Source organism: Arvicanthis niloticus, chromosome 11 (assembly GCF_011762505.2).
Source record: "Arvicanthis niloticus isolate mArvNil1 chromosome 11, mArvNil1.pat.X, whole genome shotgun sequence".
NCBI lineage: Eukaryota > Metazoa > Chordata > Mammalia > Rodentia > Muridae > Arvicanthis > Arvicanthis niloticus.
The window spans coordinates 79,170,042-79,185,526 of record NC_047668.1 but is presented as its reverse complement, the minus strand read 5'-3'; the positions used below and the strand labels follow the sequence as shown (position 1 = coordinate 79,185,526).

Here is a 15,485-nt window from a genome sequence, read left to right as displayed (position 1 = left end):
CTCTTTGGGCTCCCCCACTGCCCAGCTGGTCCACTTTGATCTCAGGCACCCCGAGCATGCAGCAGCATACATGGGGTAGTGAACAACATGTTGGGGGCGGGACTGCAAGGCAGTGTCCAGATGTTAACCCCAGGCCATGGCTACTTGTGCTGTTCAAGGAGGGCTGCTCAGGGCAGCCTGGGGCTCAAGGGACTGGAAGACTCAGGTTCTCACCTGGCCTTTGTTGACAACTAGTTACCACACTGGATGCCTTTTTACCTTTCTTGGCTGCAGTTGACCTATTTGTAAAAGGAGGTTGTAATACCAGCCCTTCCAGTGTTATCGTGACCTGCTGACTTGTGTAACCAGGTCAGGAAAGCCTTAAAGAGTGTGGCAGTTCTTGTCCCGCCTGCTGTATCACTCTCCAGGTGTGGGGCCTCTGCTGTGAGCAGAGAGGGGACACTGAGATCCCACGATAAGGACGTTATGTCCTGGAGGATTTCTCAACCCTCCCAGGTCAAAGAACACTTTAGAAGAAGGATTGAGGCCTAGAGAGGAAATGTACCTTGCCTAAATGTACCCATTTGGAGTGTGGACCAGAACCACCTGTCTGTGATGTTAACATAGGAAACTGTGTTTTCCCTCCCTGTCCTGACACAGATGCATTCCTCCATAGGCTTCGGGTCCTCATGGGAGTAACTGTGACTTCTGTAGAAAGGACCTGGACTCTGGCTGCCCCCTGAGTCCTATGCCTATCAAGTCCACTATTTTTAGGAAGCCTACCAAGTTAGTTTCCCTGGGCAGCTGGGCTGGAGGTACCCACCTGTTAGGGCCCAGCTGTGAGGTCTCCTTCTTCTGCTTGTGCCCTGTGCCACAAGGGGATTGCTTGGGGAGTGATCATAGTTTGGCACTCAGATTTTTGGGGTTTCATGGGAACCACTTCAGCTGTGGATATGCTGAACTGAATATCCTCCCTTGGGGCTCCTTCTCAGGTCTTTCTCCTACCAGCCTTGCTCAGTACGTATTGTTCTCTGTGTCCTGCTCTCTACTCTCTCCAGCATGCCTCCAGCTTCTTGGGGGAACACAGTCCTGGTGGTCAGAGGTCCTGCCAGGGAGGTAAGGATCCTGCATTGCTCGCATGGGCCGAATGGGCCGCTCAACTGCAGGCTGTGCTGGCTCCCCCATCCCTCAGTGACTGCATGTGTCCTCTCCTGCCACTTGCCTGACTCCTCTGCTTGCCCCCCACCCCCGTTCTGTTGCAGTGACCACACGTGCTGCTTGGCATGTCGGGGTTTGCCTGAGCCTGAGTGTGCTTGAGACCATGCACAAGGCCATCAGTGAGTGCCTGTTGTAACCTAACCGAGGCTGTGGGATCTCGTGGGTCCCTTCACCCAGAGAGTACATAGGGAGATGGGAAGGGCTAATTGTAGGACTGGCTTCATTTGAGAGCTTCCGTGACAGCAGCAGCCCCAAGCTCACAGAGTAATGTCACTGCAGCCATTACATCCTCATGCCAAGTCAGGTGTGGCTCACCTGAGTCTGCACACCCCTGAGCTGGTGCTCTCTTCTTTCCAGGTTACACATGAAGAGTTGAGGCTGCGGTAGCTCCTGCCAGAACTCACAGAGCAGGGTTTGGGGCAGTCAGACAACCTCTGGTGTAGTACTCAGAATTATAGGTAGAAGGAATTACCCCAAATCCTTATGTTCTCGATAAAGATACTGAGGTGATGGAAGGGAAGCCGTTTACCCAATACATCCCTTAGCTTCTGTTGGGACTAGCATTGTCCGTGTCCCAGGAGCCTGTCAATTTTGGCTATTTCTGATTCTGGGTGACCTCTGAATGAGCCAGCCTGAACTATAGCTTTCTTCTTCTTTTTCCATTTTTGCGTGTGTGTGTGTGTGTGTGTGTGTGTGTGTGTGTGTGTGTGTGTGTATGCATGTGTGTGTGTGCGTGCGTGTGCGTGTGTGTGCGCGCGCGCAAATTATATACATGTTTGCATGGATGCATGTTTGTGTGTATATATGTGGGTCCTCATGCATGTGTGTGCATGCATGTGGAGCTCTGAAGTTAGTGTTGGGAACTATCCTTAATTGCTCTTCTTCCATTCTCACTAAGGCAGAGTCTCTCAAACACAGAGCTTGCCCTGAGGATACTGCCTCTACCTTCTGAGATTGAAATTACAGCGGCCGTCATTCCCACCTAGCACTTATGTGGGTTCTGGAGATCCCAACTCTGGCCTTTATGTTTGTATGGCAAGTCCTTTAACCACTGAGTAATCTCCCCAACACCCCTTTTTCAAGGGTGGGGTTCATTTGGTGCTACCCAGTACACCCCTGGCTAAGAGGGAGAGGACAGAGCTTCTGTGTTTGAGGAGGGCCTGAGCCAGCCAGCCTGGGAGACTTGATGGGGCCAAATGTTAGCTGCTGTTCTTTTTCAGGACTGCTCTGGTCCCTCCATTCCCATCCTCAAAGATGTGAACGCAGACCCATTCATAGCTTCCCCTTTAGAGCAGAGGGAGTTGGCTGTCGCCCTCAGGGCATCCTATAAGGACACAAGGTACACTCCTTATCAGACTGGGGCTCTTGTTCCCAGAGTGTCAGAGGTGCTGACTTTAAACCTCACTGGGAACCTTGAGACAGGGACCTTAGTTGTAGTTTGGGTTTCTTTTGTCCAAAGAGCAGCATTTGACACATGTTTGTCTGTAGGACAAGGAATAAATGGTAATCCTACTTCTCCAAGGGTATGTCAGGTTCATTCAGAATAGAGGACTGGCAGGATGGCTGTCTTGTGTGATGGCATTCCAGTGAGTAAGGGCTCTTGCCGTCAAACAAAATGTCTCAGTCACTGTTCTATTGCTGTGAAGAGACACCACAACCAAGGCAGCTCTTTAAAAGGAAGCATTTAACTGGAGGCTGGCTTACAGGTTCATAGGCTTAGTCCATTGTCAACATGGCAGCAGGCTGGTGTGGTGCTGGAGAAGTAGCTGAGAGCTACATCTTTATCTGCATGCAGAGTGGGACTGGGCCCAGCATGGACTTTTGAAACCTCAAAGCCCACCCCCAGTAACACACTTCCTCTGACAATCCTTCAAATCCTATAAAAGTTCCACTCCCTGGCGACTAGGCTTTAAATGTATGAGCCTGTGGGGCTGTTCTCATTCAGGTCACCATACCTGGTGACCTGAGTTAGTCCCTAGGACTCACGTGGTGAGAGAAGACAACTAACTTCTGACAAGTATCATCTGACTTTCATGCTGTGTGCATGAATATATGTAGAAAGAAGCCCCAAACAATGGAGAAATACAATAGTCTCACTAAAATAGAAGAAGGAAATGCCTTCATGAAAAGGCCTGCCATTTCCGAGATTCTGTCCCTTGCTTTCTCTTGAGCCACTGTCCCAGCTGGTGCTACCCTTCTTCCTTACTTTAACCATGAACCCCAACATTGCATTGGGGCAGGCTAAGTGGCCCCTGCACGAGCATCTCCCTGGGTTATTCAGCGTAAGCATCTCTCCTCTGCCAAGCTCACTTGGAGCCTTTGTGGTGTGTTCACCCTGTTCTGTCTACTCAGTGGGCTCCTTCCTCCTGGAGTCTGGCCGCTAGTGTTTCTTGAGGTCTCTGGTCCACATTTCACTAAGAAATATGATTTGCCAGCAGTTGATTAAGCAGGCACCTGTTAGGGTTGCCAAGGGTGAGCAGCTAGGTGGGTTCCCTTGTGTGAATGATGGGCAAGTGAGCGGAGCCTCCCTTGTGGGTATGGCTCCAGGGAAGCAGCATTCTAGAAGTTGCCAGAACTGGGGGTATGAGCTCCCTGGTGCCAGTCCTTCCTGTCCAATCTTACTCGGTCTTAACAGCAGTGAAGTCTGCTATCTCTAAAAAGTAGAAAATGGAAACCCTCAGAGAAGGCTGATCTATAACTTAGAGCCATGGACGCTGCATGGCCAGGATGTCTTGGCCACATGGCTGACCCCAGACCTGTTTCATGAGAGATTCTGTCCTGGCTCTCAACCTTTTGAACATTTGAGGGGGCAGTTTGTTAAAAACATTTGGGCTGCTGCTGGGCAGTTCCCCTTCTAGTGTGAGTGGGGCACTTCAGGTGTTCTATGGTCTAGTGTGAGCAGAACACCTCAGGTGTCCTATAGTCTAGTGTGAGTGGAACACCTCAGGTGTCCTATGGTTTAGTGTCAGCAGAACACCTCAGGTGTCCTATAGTCTAGTGTGAGCAGAACACCTCAGATGTCCTATGTTCTAGTGTGAGTGGGACACTTCGTGTATCCTATGGTCTAGTATGAGCAGAGCACCTCAGGTGTCCTATGGTCTAGTGTGAGCAGAACACCTCAGGTGTCCTGTGGTCTAGTGTGAGCAGAACACCTCAGGTGTCCTATGTTCTAGTGTGAGCAGAACACCTCAGGTGTCCTATGGTCTAGTGTGAGCAGAACACCTCAGGTGTCCTGTGGTCTAGTGTGAGCAGAACACCTCAGGTGTCCTGTGGTCTAGTGTGAGCAGAACACCTCAGGTGTCCTGTGGTCTAGTGTGAGCAGAACACCTCAGGTGTCCTGTGGTCTAGTGTGAGCAGAACACCTCAGGTGTCCTGTGGTCTAGTGTGAGCAGAACACCTCAGGTGTCCTGTGGTCTAGTGTGAGCAGAACACCTCAGGTGTCCTGTGGTCTAGTGTGAGTGGGACACTTCAGGTGTTCTATGGTCCAGTGTCCTATAGTCTAGTGTGAGTGGGACACTTCAGGTGTTCTATGGTCTGGTGTGAGCAGAACACCTCAGGTGTCCTGTGGTCTGGTGTGAGTGTTGAATGGAATCGGGCATAACTGGATATAGGGAAATCTTCAGGTTTACTGGTCTTATAGACCAGAACTTACAACCTCAGAGGGAGAAAGTGTCTGTGGAAGCTTCTCATCCATCATGGCTTGGTGATGCCTATTAAGGTGAACCACAGCTAGAATGCTGGTGTGGACCAGGGTGAGATTCCCTTGTCTGATCTTCTGGCCTGCTTTGTAGGGATGACTCCTCAGAGGGAGATCAGGGTGCTGGTGCCACAGTAAGTAGAAGGAACAGAGGTAAAGCTCTGCTGCAATGGCTCTCTCAGGTCACACTCAGAATAGCACGGTCATGATGTGAGCCCAGATTTCACTGACTCCAGCTTTGGGCTCATTCCCTATGTTCAAGGAGTACCAGTGGGAGCCACTGTGGGAGCGGGACTGCCTGACTCATTTCCCAGTGAGCTAGGAATGTGATCTAAACCTGGAATGGACCATTGATAGCTCCGAGCAAGGAGAAAACCCAGGGAAGTTGGTGATGGCCATATGGGGAGGTGCCAGCTGTCCCACCGAGAGGGCACTGGGAACAGAGAACTGGCAGAGAAGCTCAGGTATCTTGGTTGGTGTCCTAGAGGTTTGGATGAGGGTTGCTCCATCCTAGAGTGTTCCATGGTCTGTTCCCCACTTCAGAGGTCTAAGTCCGAGACCTCTGTGGGCCCAGGAAACAAGCTACCCTCTTCTCTCTAAACCCTGAGGTTTTAACAAGCTCTAAGATACTCCAAGGCATCTTGGACCTGCAGTGGTTAGGCACCAGAAGGCTCAGAGTGCATTTGGCTTCCGTCCCCTCTCTTCAAGCCTGCCCCTTCCATTTTTCTGGTACCTCAGTGTGCTGATGACAGAGACCCCTGCTTCTCAGGCATACTTTCTGCCTTAAGCCTTCCAGACCTTAGCTATTGCTTCCTAATTTAGGAATCACTGTTGCTTTATTTATGGTGGAACTAAGGATAGGTATGGGGGCCCCTCAGGACCAGCACTGCCCTGTGTTTCAGCCAAACTGGCTTCATTTCTCCTGTTCAGATTTGGGCAGGCCAGCTCATTAGCTCTGAAGAAATGTGACCTTCGTTCACTGTAATGAACTCTGGGGGAGGAGGAAGCAAAGTAAGCAGTTATGTGAGCTCTGGAGCCCAAGCCGGCCCACTTCCTCCTCAAGGACTTAGGTGTGTTGATAGTGGTTGTTTCTGTTCACTTTCTGCCAGTACAATCCTAAAATACCCTGTTCTCATCGGGGATTTGATGACTTATTAAGCTGCTTCCAGGATGTGGCAGCATATCTGGTTGTATTTTGCTGTGTTTTGCCCTGGTATGGCAGGAATTAGGTGTTGGCTTCTTTCCCAAGGTCTAGGCTGTCTGGCTTGTGGGGAAAGGATGCCACTGCCTTGGCCCCAGGCTGTGGGCCCCAGAGTGAGGTGCTGGTTTCCAGCTAGAGAGGGGGGATCTGAGGAGGAGGCCGGGTGTGTTCACTGCCTGCTCACCTAGGCTCACCTAGTGTACAATAAATGCCAACTGTGCTGAGAGACACTAAACAAGATACAGATGCATCTTCTACTGGCTGCAACCGTGAAGGCGTGATGGCCCCATGGGAGGGAAGCCTTGGGCTGGGGACACATGTGGCAGCTTCCTTTTTTGTTACTTTTCTCAGTACTGTACCTAAATACCTGACAGAAGCCACTTAAGGGAGGAAAGGTTCCCTTTGGCCCTCGTATGAGAGGGTCTGTCATGGTGGGAATAGATAGTATGGCAGAGTGGCTTGTTCACGGGTGTCATAGTTAGGATTTTATTGCTGTGAACAGACATCGTAACGCAGCAACTCTTGTAAAGGACATTTAATTGGGGCTGGCTTAAAGGATCAGAGGTTTAGTCCATTATCTTCAAGGCAGGATCATGGCAGCATCCAGGCAGGCATGGTGCTAGAGGAGCTGAGAGTTCAACGTCTTGTTCTGAAGGCAAACAGGAGCAGACTGGTTTCCAGGCAGCTAGGATGAGGGTCTTAAAGCCCACATCCACAGTGACACACCCACTCCAACAAGGCCACACCTCCAAATAGTGCCACTCCCTGGGCCAAGCATATTCAAACCACCATACCTGATGACAAAAGCTTGCTTGCTCACACTGTCTGATCACGGAGTAGAGAACTGGATAAGATTTGAGGCCAGGCTGTAACCCTAAAGGCCTACCCTTTAGAGATCTGAGTCTGGCAGCTAGACCTTTTTTTGTAACAGTTTGCCAACCTCCTGAGATGGCACCACCAGCTAACATGAGCCTGCATGGGACATTTTACACTTGACCCATAACACCTCTCCTGCGACTGAAAGTTGTCCTCATAAGCAGTTAGGGGTGTGCTCCTGAGATGGTGCCACCAGCTAACATGAGCCTGCGTGGGACATTTTACACTTGACCCATAACACCTCTCCTGCGACTGAAAGTTGTCCTCATAAGCAGTTAGGGGTGTGGGCTTTGGGAGTGCATTTGGGAAGTCAGCATGCGTACTTGGACCTACCTTCAGCAGTGTAGACAGCTGTAGCTCAGCTGTCAGACACTCCAGTGGTAGGTGAGAGAGCCTAGGATTCGGAGAGCCTTGGTGGGTGCTGAGGGCAAAGGAAGACACTGGAAGGCTGAGCTAAAGGCAACAGACTGGCATCTGCTCTCCATTCCGGGGTTTTACCTCAGGGGTCTTGGAGTAAATCTGTTCTTCCTGAGGTAGCTCCTCTTCACCCATGAGCCTGGAGAGAAGGATGTTCACCTGCAACCCCAGCTGCTGCAGAGGCTGAAGCAGGAGAACTGTAGATTTGGCCATCACAGAGACCCCATATGAAAATTATTTCAAAATATTTTATGAAAATATTTTTAATTTTTTTTTTAATTTTAAAAATAACTTTGAAAACTTTTGGCAGGAAAGATGGCTCAGTGGTTAAGAGCACTTGCTGCTCTTGCAGAGGACCTGGATTCTGTTCCAAGCATTCACATGGTGGCCCACAAACACCTGTTACTCCTGTCCCAGGGCATGTGATGCCCTCTTCTGGTGTCCACAAGCACCAGGCAGCAGGCAAAACATTCATATACGTAAAATAAACTAAATACATCTTTAAAAAATAATAGTAGGGCTGGGAATGTAACTCAGTCAGTAAAATGCTTGTCTAGTATATCTAAAGGTTGGGCCTGTTCCCAGCACCACATAAAACTGGGCATGGTGGCGTAGATTTGTAATCCTAGCACTTAAAAGGAGGACCAGAAGTTCATGGTCATCCCTGAAGCTAGCCTGGGCTACATGAGACCAAAAGACAATGTAAAAATTATGTTAAAACTCACACACACACACACACACACACACACACACACACACAGTAATTTATATATTTAGCGATAAAGTTATGCATAGCAAGACCATGGATTTAATTTCCAATATCATAGGTAGGTAGGTAGGTAGGTAGGTAGATAGATAGATAGATAGATCTCAAAATGTTCAGAGACTGAAGTCTTTGTTTTTCCAAACAAAAAGGGGGGAGGAAATACTAATAAAGCCTTGCTTGTAATATTAATATATATATTAATATATTATATATAATTAATATATAATACAATTAATTAATATATATAATTAATATATAATAATATATCCCAAGAGCCAAGCATGGTGGTACCCTTTTGTAATTCCAGCATTCGGGTGGTAGAGGCACCCAAAGAGGATCAGGGGCTTAGGCCATCCTCAGCTGTATAGGAAGATGGAGTTTGGAATATAGAGACTCTGGCTCAAAGAAACAAACAATGAAAAAATAAAGCATGCATTTCAGCATTGGTTAGACAGTGCTGTGCAATCAATCTCTAGACCTCTTTCTTATAAAATGGAAACTGTTCATTAAACTATACTTCCTCTTTGCATCCCTTACCCCTGGTGACTGTCCTATTTTTTTCTCTCTCTGAAATTGAATTTACTTAATTAGAATTGCATAGTATTTATCTTTTTGTCTGGCTGTTAATGATGTACAGTCCTCTGTCCGTGGATACTTGGGCATGTCCCCCTTAGGGCCGTTAGAGGCAGTAGTGCTGTGATTCTGGATATAGAAACCTCCTCAGTTCAGTTCTTGTGACCGTACGTGGCGCTGACCAGTGTGATCCTGGAGCTTGTGGTGCTGCGGCTAACTAGCTGCGCTGTTCTGTTCTCTGTCCTCTCCTGTTCCCACAGCTGCCCACTTTTGAGTGTGACCTGTGACCACCTTTAGGTTAAAGAATAAACTGTGTTTCTTTCCTCCTTTCTCCTGCCGTGCACGCAGGGTGCCCGTGCTTGGTAAACACAAGATTCAATGTCTTCTGTAGGTGCTGTGGTTACTCTTTCATTGGAGGGAGGGTGGGTGGGTGTAGACTGCTACCTTTTGGGAAAGGGAATTTTTTTTTTTATCAAGGAAGCCTCCTGTCTCCACTTGTGTACTAGGGCCCACAGCTTCAAGGGCAGGCCTTGTTGGTTGATGTGTCAATGTACTGAAGGAGTCGGGACCACTTGCTGAGCCCGGGGCAGGATCTGAAAAACACAGAGTTGCTTTCTTTCTTTCTTTTTTTTTTTTTGGTTTCTTCGAGACAGGGTTTCTCTGTATAGCCTTGGCTGACCTGGAACTCACTCTGTAGACCAGGCTGGCCTCGAACTCAGAAATCCGCCTGCCTCTGCGTCCCAAGTGCTGGGATTAAAGGCGTGTGCTACCACCACCCGGCTCAGAGTTGCTTTCAAAGGGGCCTTTCCTTGTGGTTTTGTGTGTTTTCACAGAAAGTTCCCATTTGCTAGTGTGACACAGGAAGCAGTGCCTGGCACTTCCTGGGAGTTATTGGCTTCCTGCCCAGAGCACAGAGTTGGTCCACAGCTGCCAGGAACCTTTTAGGTGGGCTTCAGAACTGCAGTCCTCTGCCTGGACCTGGTGCTGTGCTGTTGTTTGGCCACTTGTGCAGACGGACTCACAGGAAAAGGGGAGAACTCTCAGGATTGGTATAGGTCTCCAAACATCATGGGCAGGAAGTGGGTCTTCTTCTTTTTTTTTTTTTTTTTTTTTTTTTTTTTTTTGGTTTTTCAAGACAGGGTTTCTCTGTGTAGCCCTGGCTGTCCTGGAACTCACTCTGTAGACCAGGCTGGCCTTGAACTCAGAAATCCACCTGCCTCTGCCTCCCGAGTGCTGGGATTAAAGGCGTGCGCCACCACTGCCCGGCTGGAAGTGGGTCTTCTTAGCAGTTAGTCCCTGGGATTTCTGGCTTTGGGAATCTTACTGACCTAAGCTTATTGGAAGTTATCTTCCAGGCTCTGGAGAGGAGTGACTCAGTGGCAGAGAGCACAAATTGCTCCTCCAGAGGATCGCATCCACATTCCAGAACCCACATGCTGGCTCACAGACCTGTAACTCCAGTCCCAGGAATTACAGGTGTTCGATGCTGTGTGAGAGCTGGGATTGAACCTGGGTCCTCTGGAAGAACAGCCAGTGCTCTTAATGTCCGAACCATCTTTCCAGCCTTATAACTTCTAAGAAATTAATCTACGTTTGTGTGTATCCTTGTGTGCCTATGTTTGCGTGCATGTATGTATTGTGTGGCTGCACACATGTGTTTCTGCAGATGCGTGTGCATGTCAGAGTCTTGGATCTTATCCTCAGAGGCCTTCTACATCTTTTGAGACAAGGGTCTGGAGTTTAGCAAACAGGCCTGGCTATAGAGGAGAAGGCCTCAGGAATCTGCTATGGTTTGTTAGTGAGTTCTTCAAGAAGCGGTTTGTTGTTGTTTTGTTTTGTTTTGAATTGGAGGGAGGAGACTGTCCCTGCCAGGCACCACCATCAGCATGCCTGACTTTGCTCATTTCTGTGTACTCCTTTCCATGTTCTTTCTAAGCAACAGGCTTTGAGAGGAGCAGGGCACAGGAGGCACGGAACACAGGAGACAAAGGGCACGGGAGACCAGGGACACCGGAGGCCAGGGGCACGGGAGATTTAGAACACTAATAGAGCTCCCCCTAGGATGTGCCTGTCTGGGTTTCATCCCAGCACCACCCAGACAACCAGACACAAAGTTCACATTCTCTGCTGAGTCCGAGGAAAGGGAACTCAACCTTGGGAGAGACGATTAGTTGCTTTCCTCCTTGCTGAGACAGATCCCTGTTAAAGACAACTCAGGGAAAAAAGGGTTTATTCCAGCTTAAGATTGGTACAGAAATGAAGGCAAGCAAAGGCATTGCTGGCCACGGTACCTTCCCAGTCAGGAAACAGAGCAATGAATACTGTTCCAGAACCACAGCTTATAGAACAGACTGCCCACATCTGGGGTGGGTCTTTCTACCTCAGTTTACCCAGTCCAGAAAATCCTTTTTACAGACGTGCTCAATTTGTTATCAACTTGCCTGTCTATACTAAACATCAAAGAAAGTGTCAAGGAAGAGGTAGTTTTTGCTTTGAGCATACTAGAAACAATGGCCTTACAATTCTTGTAAAACACATGGTGGCAAGGTTCAAATGGGAGGGAGCGGGGAGCAGGGAATGGGGACAGTTGTAGCACAGGGAAGGTGGAGGCCCCAAGCCTGTGTCCTCAGTTCGCCTTGTGGAGCCAGACCATGGGAGACTGGGGCCAGCAGCCTGACCAGAAGTGTGCAGAGGGGAGCCCACTATAACACAGTGGAGACTCTGGGGACCTCTGGGGACCACTGGGGACCATAGGACTGTCACTCTGTATCTCTTGGAATCGTCCATGTCACCTGCAGCTAGTCGTCTGGGTCCCACCCTCTGCATGGTGACAAGCAGCACACCTGGGAAAGAGGCTTGAGCCAGCTATGAGAGAGGTCATGGAGCATGCTGCCTGCTTGCTTTCTTCCTTCCTCCTCCCTGGTCCTCCAGAGTGAGTAGCCTTCTCCTCTTCATAGTGAGTCACTTGACAGGCACCATGATGACACTCAGTGACCTGGGTAACTGGGCCTTTGTGTTGAGCAATGGCCTTCCCATTCTGCACCCACCTCCCCCTAGGCTGAAGTTCCCAGCCTTCAGACATGGTCATACTCTGGCCTGGCAAGTAAAGCAAGGTCACCGAATCTGTATGTGTTGATATCTAGCCAAGAAAAATAATGCTAATTCCTTTCCTTGTATTTGCAGAGCACTTTTGTACAGCCGTGACTGGTCTGCCTTTTCCACCCAGACAGCCTATGCTTGTCTGGTACCTACTCTGTGCCTAGTGGGGGCCTCTGAACACCATTAGGCTGGGGCTAGAGGGAGCCTACAACCTACTGGGGAGTCAAGCGGAAAATGAGTATGAGACAGTGATGTGTGGAAGTACAACCAGGGCGAGATTTGTTCCACAGGACCTCCTAGAACAGGTGGCATCAGAAGGTGACTGGTGGCCTCGGGGACTTGGTAGGATGGCAAAAGCCAGGTGAGAAGAGCTCAGACAAGCTAGGATGGCATCTCCAGCAGCTGGGAGCAGGAAGTTAGGATGGATGAAGTTAGATGGGGTAAAAAAAGAAGCTGGAGAGGTGATCCAGATCGGTCTCAGAGGGTGCAGTGTGAAGCACCATGAATTTAGGCCTTCTCTGTAGCAGGAAGACCTCTGGGGACTTTGGAAAGGTCCCTTGGAAGCAGTGTGCAGTTGGAGATAGAGCAAAGTGAGACCACAGGTAGTGGGCTATAGTGGCCATGCCCTGGAGAGGTGCAGCCTGAGACCAGGGCTGGAGGATCAGCTAGCTGGTGAGGCTTAGAGGACTGTTCCTAATCCATTCTTTAAAATGGGGGGGGGGGAAGAAAAATAAAGAAAGAAACAGCATGTATGTGGGTGGGTGGGTGGATGCTGGCTCATACTTGGACCTTTCAAATGGTGGAGCTTCAGAAAAAGCAGCATCCTGGCGTTCCAACATTATTTAGAGTCTGCTCTTTTCAGTCAATGTCTGGTCATCATTCTGTGTGGACTTTCTCTCTCCTCTACCTCTGTGTCCAAAAATGCTTTTCTTCTTTGTCTTTTGCAGATTAATTTATTAACTTTTGTTTGCCCCTTGGAACTATCTGCTTATTATTTTAAATACATTTTAACTATAGTAAAGAAAATGATACAAAATTTTATCATTTTAATGGATACAGTTCAGTAGTATCATTTATATTCACTCCATGTAGACATTGTTTTTGTTTGATTGGCTTAGGGTTTTTTTTCTTGAGATGAGCAAGATCTTAGTTACTTGTCTTGGGTAGTCCTCAAACTCATGATCCTCCTGCCTCATCCTCTTGAGTGCTAAGATTTTAAGGATTTGTCCCTAAGTCTAGCTAGACATTAATTTTTTTTTTTTTTTTTTTTTTTTTTTTTTTTTTTTTTTTTTTTGGTTTTTCGAGACAGGGTTTCTCTGTGTAGCCTTGGCTGTCCTGGAACTCACTCTGTAGACCAGGGTAGCCTCGAACTCAGAAATCTGCCTGCCTCTGCCTCCCAAGTTCTGGGATTAAAGGCGTGCGCCACCACCGCCTGGTTGACATTAAATTTTTTTAGGTTTATTTATTATTTTATGTGTGTGAATGGTTTGCCTGTATGTATGTCTATGAACCAGATGCATACCTGGTGCCCACTGAGGTAAGAAGAGGGCATTGGATCACCCAGGACTGGAGTTAGAAAAATTTGGGAGCCACCACATGGTGTTTGGACTAGAACCTTAGCCTCTGGAAGGGCAACCAATGCTCTTAACTGGGGAGCCAATTCTCCAGCCCTAGACATGTTTTAAGGCAGATTTCCCTCTAGCATTTCCAGGTTAGCCTCTGCCTCTCTTCCCCACCCCCCACCCCCCACCCCCCACCCCCCCGCTTAAAAATGCCACTGAATTGAGTACTAATTATGAGACCAGTTCCTATGGGCTCACATTGGACCATGTTGCTACCCGTGGCCTGTGACCATGTCCTCATGCTAAGGCTGTGGAGGGGTGACCAGTGGAAAAGTGGGATGCTGTTGCCGAAATATTGGGGCCAGAGCAGCAGGTGTACACCTCAAGCAGATAGTTTGTCAACACAGACAACTCCCAGGAGAGGGGTAACTCACACGGGATTAATCTTGTACTGCAAGGATGGGCAGAGACGGTACTGTGGGACTCACCATGTGGGGCCCCCAGTGCCTTTTCTTAGGTCATTGCTTGGTCCTGGCTCCTGCTAACACCACTGTTGCTTCAGCTTTTCCCTCCCCTCCACGGAGTTAGGCCTGCTTCATACTATGTACTTCCTCCGGCAGGCCTCTCCCTGGAACGCCTGCCCAGCTCCATCGCCTCCCATATCCGCCTGACTGAGCGGGAGGAGGAAGTGGTTGCCTGTTTTGAGAGGGCCTCCTGGGTGGCTCAGGTGTTCCTGCAGGAGCTGGAGAAGGTGAGCTGGGAATAGGGGTGCTATGCAAATAAAAGCTGTCCTGTGAGCGCATCCTTTGTCCTCCTGGAGATTAGAAGAAGGCACCTCCTCTCCATTCCACTTCTTTGGTTAGAAAACTTAGGATGGTGCACTGGTTTTGTTAGGGAATCATTACCACAAGAGGAGGCTTTTAATTAATAAGTAAAATGTGTCCATGTCACCTATGAGGGAGCAGGAACCCCATGGAGAGCTGAGCTTGCAGGGCCAGATATCACACCCCTGTTTATACTCTATCACTCCCGACAGCAGCCCTGGGACAGAGGTGTCACATGCAGCCCTGTGTGGTAAATGAGGGTTAAAGAGATAAACTACTGACCTCTCGGAGGACAGCGCAGAGTCAGGCCGACTCTTACAATCCAGCATCCTTCCCTGCTTTCCAGAACCTCAGGAGAGCTTTGCTGTGCGTCCAGGGAAAGTGAGCTGTGGTGCTCATTCTCCAGCTTCTCAGAGGTGGACACAGAGGCAGCCAGCAGGATTTGAGTTCTCAGCCCCCAGAGTTCCCACCTTCCCGTGGTGAACCTGTCCTAACTGTATGTGTGGTGGCATCAGCCCACTGAGCCTTGTGAGGGAATCCCAGCTCCTCCCTGTATTGAGGACCTGAGAACATCACTGCAGTCTGTCACTTAACCCTCTCACTGCCAGATAAAAAATAGATGCTGTTATTATTCCTGTTTTTCAGATGAAGAAGGTTGAGCTTAGAAGCTACCCCCCCCCCCAATCCCACTGAGTTCTTGCAATCAGTGGGTAGCACTGGCAAGAATGTCAGGCATAGTCTCTAATGCTTGTGCACATCCTTGTGGTGTCCAAACAGAACTTCTGCTTTGTAGATATCTGGTCGATATGAGCTGGAAGGTTCTTTAGCAGTGTTAGAATTGGCACCTGAAGGAAGGGTGGATGAGAGCTGAGAGCCATGGGAGTCCAGGAGACACCTGAACTTGTGCTGTGTAAATGGCAGTCAGAGACCAACTGCTCCCATAGTGAGCCCTTCCAGAACAATCCACCTTGAGCCAGTTGTATCCTTAGTCAAGGGACTTTGGACTTCAGTGCTATTGACACTTGAGTCTGGGATCTTCTTTGCTGTGAGGACCACCCCAGTATTGTGTGATGGTGGCAGCATCACTGTTTTGTGCCTCTGACAGTTTGTTCCGAACTGGAACAACCAGATGTTTTTCGAGGGCCACATTACCCCCTTTGGAGTGCCACTGCCCTGGAGCCCCTCAGCTTGGTTAGATATCAAGAAAAGAGGAGGAGAAGCTATAATTAGGACTCAGAACCCTTTTTCTGGCAGAGACTGCTTAGAGAGTTGG

The 15,485-nt window shown here is 49.0% G+C and overlaps 1 protein-coding gene across 1 annotated transcript in view; it reads left to right on the top strand.

Annotated features, from left to right (window-relative positions):
- The window catches only part of Ttc7a (tetratricopeptide repeat domain 7A), a 102,491-nt gene that overhangs the window by 10,382 nt on the left and 76,624 nt on the right, over positions 1–15,485 (top strand). Inside the window, 3 exon segments of the mRNA XM_076942469.1 lie at positions 972–1,003; positions 1,005–1,095; positions 14,009–14,139. Coding sequence (XP_076798584.1) covers positions 972–1,003; positions 1,005–1,095; positions 14,009–14,139 — 254 coding nt within the window.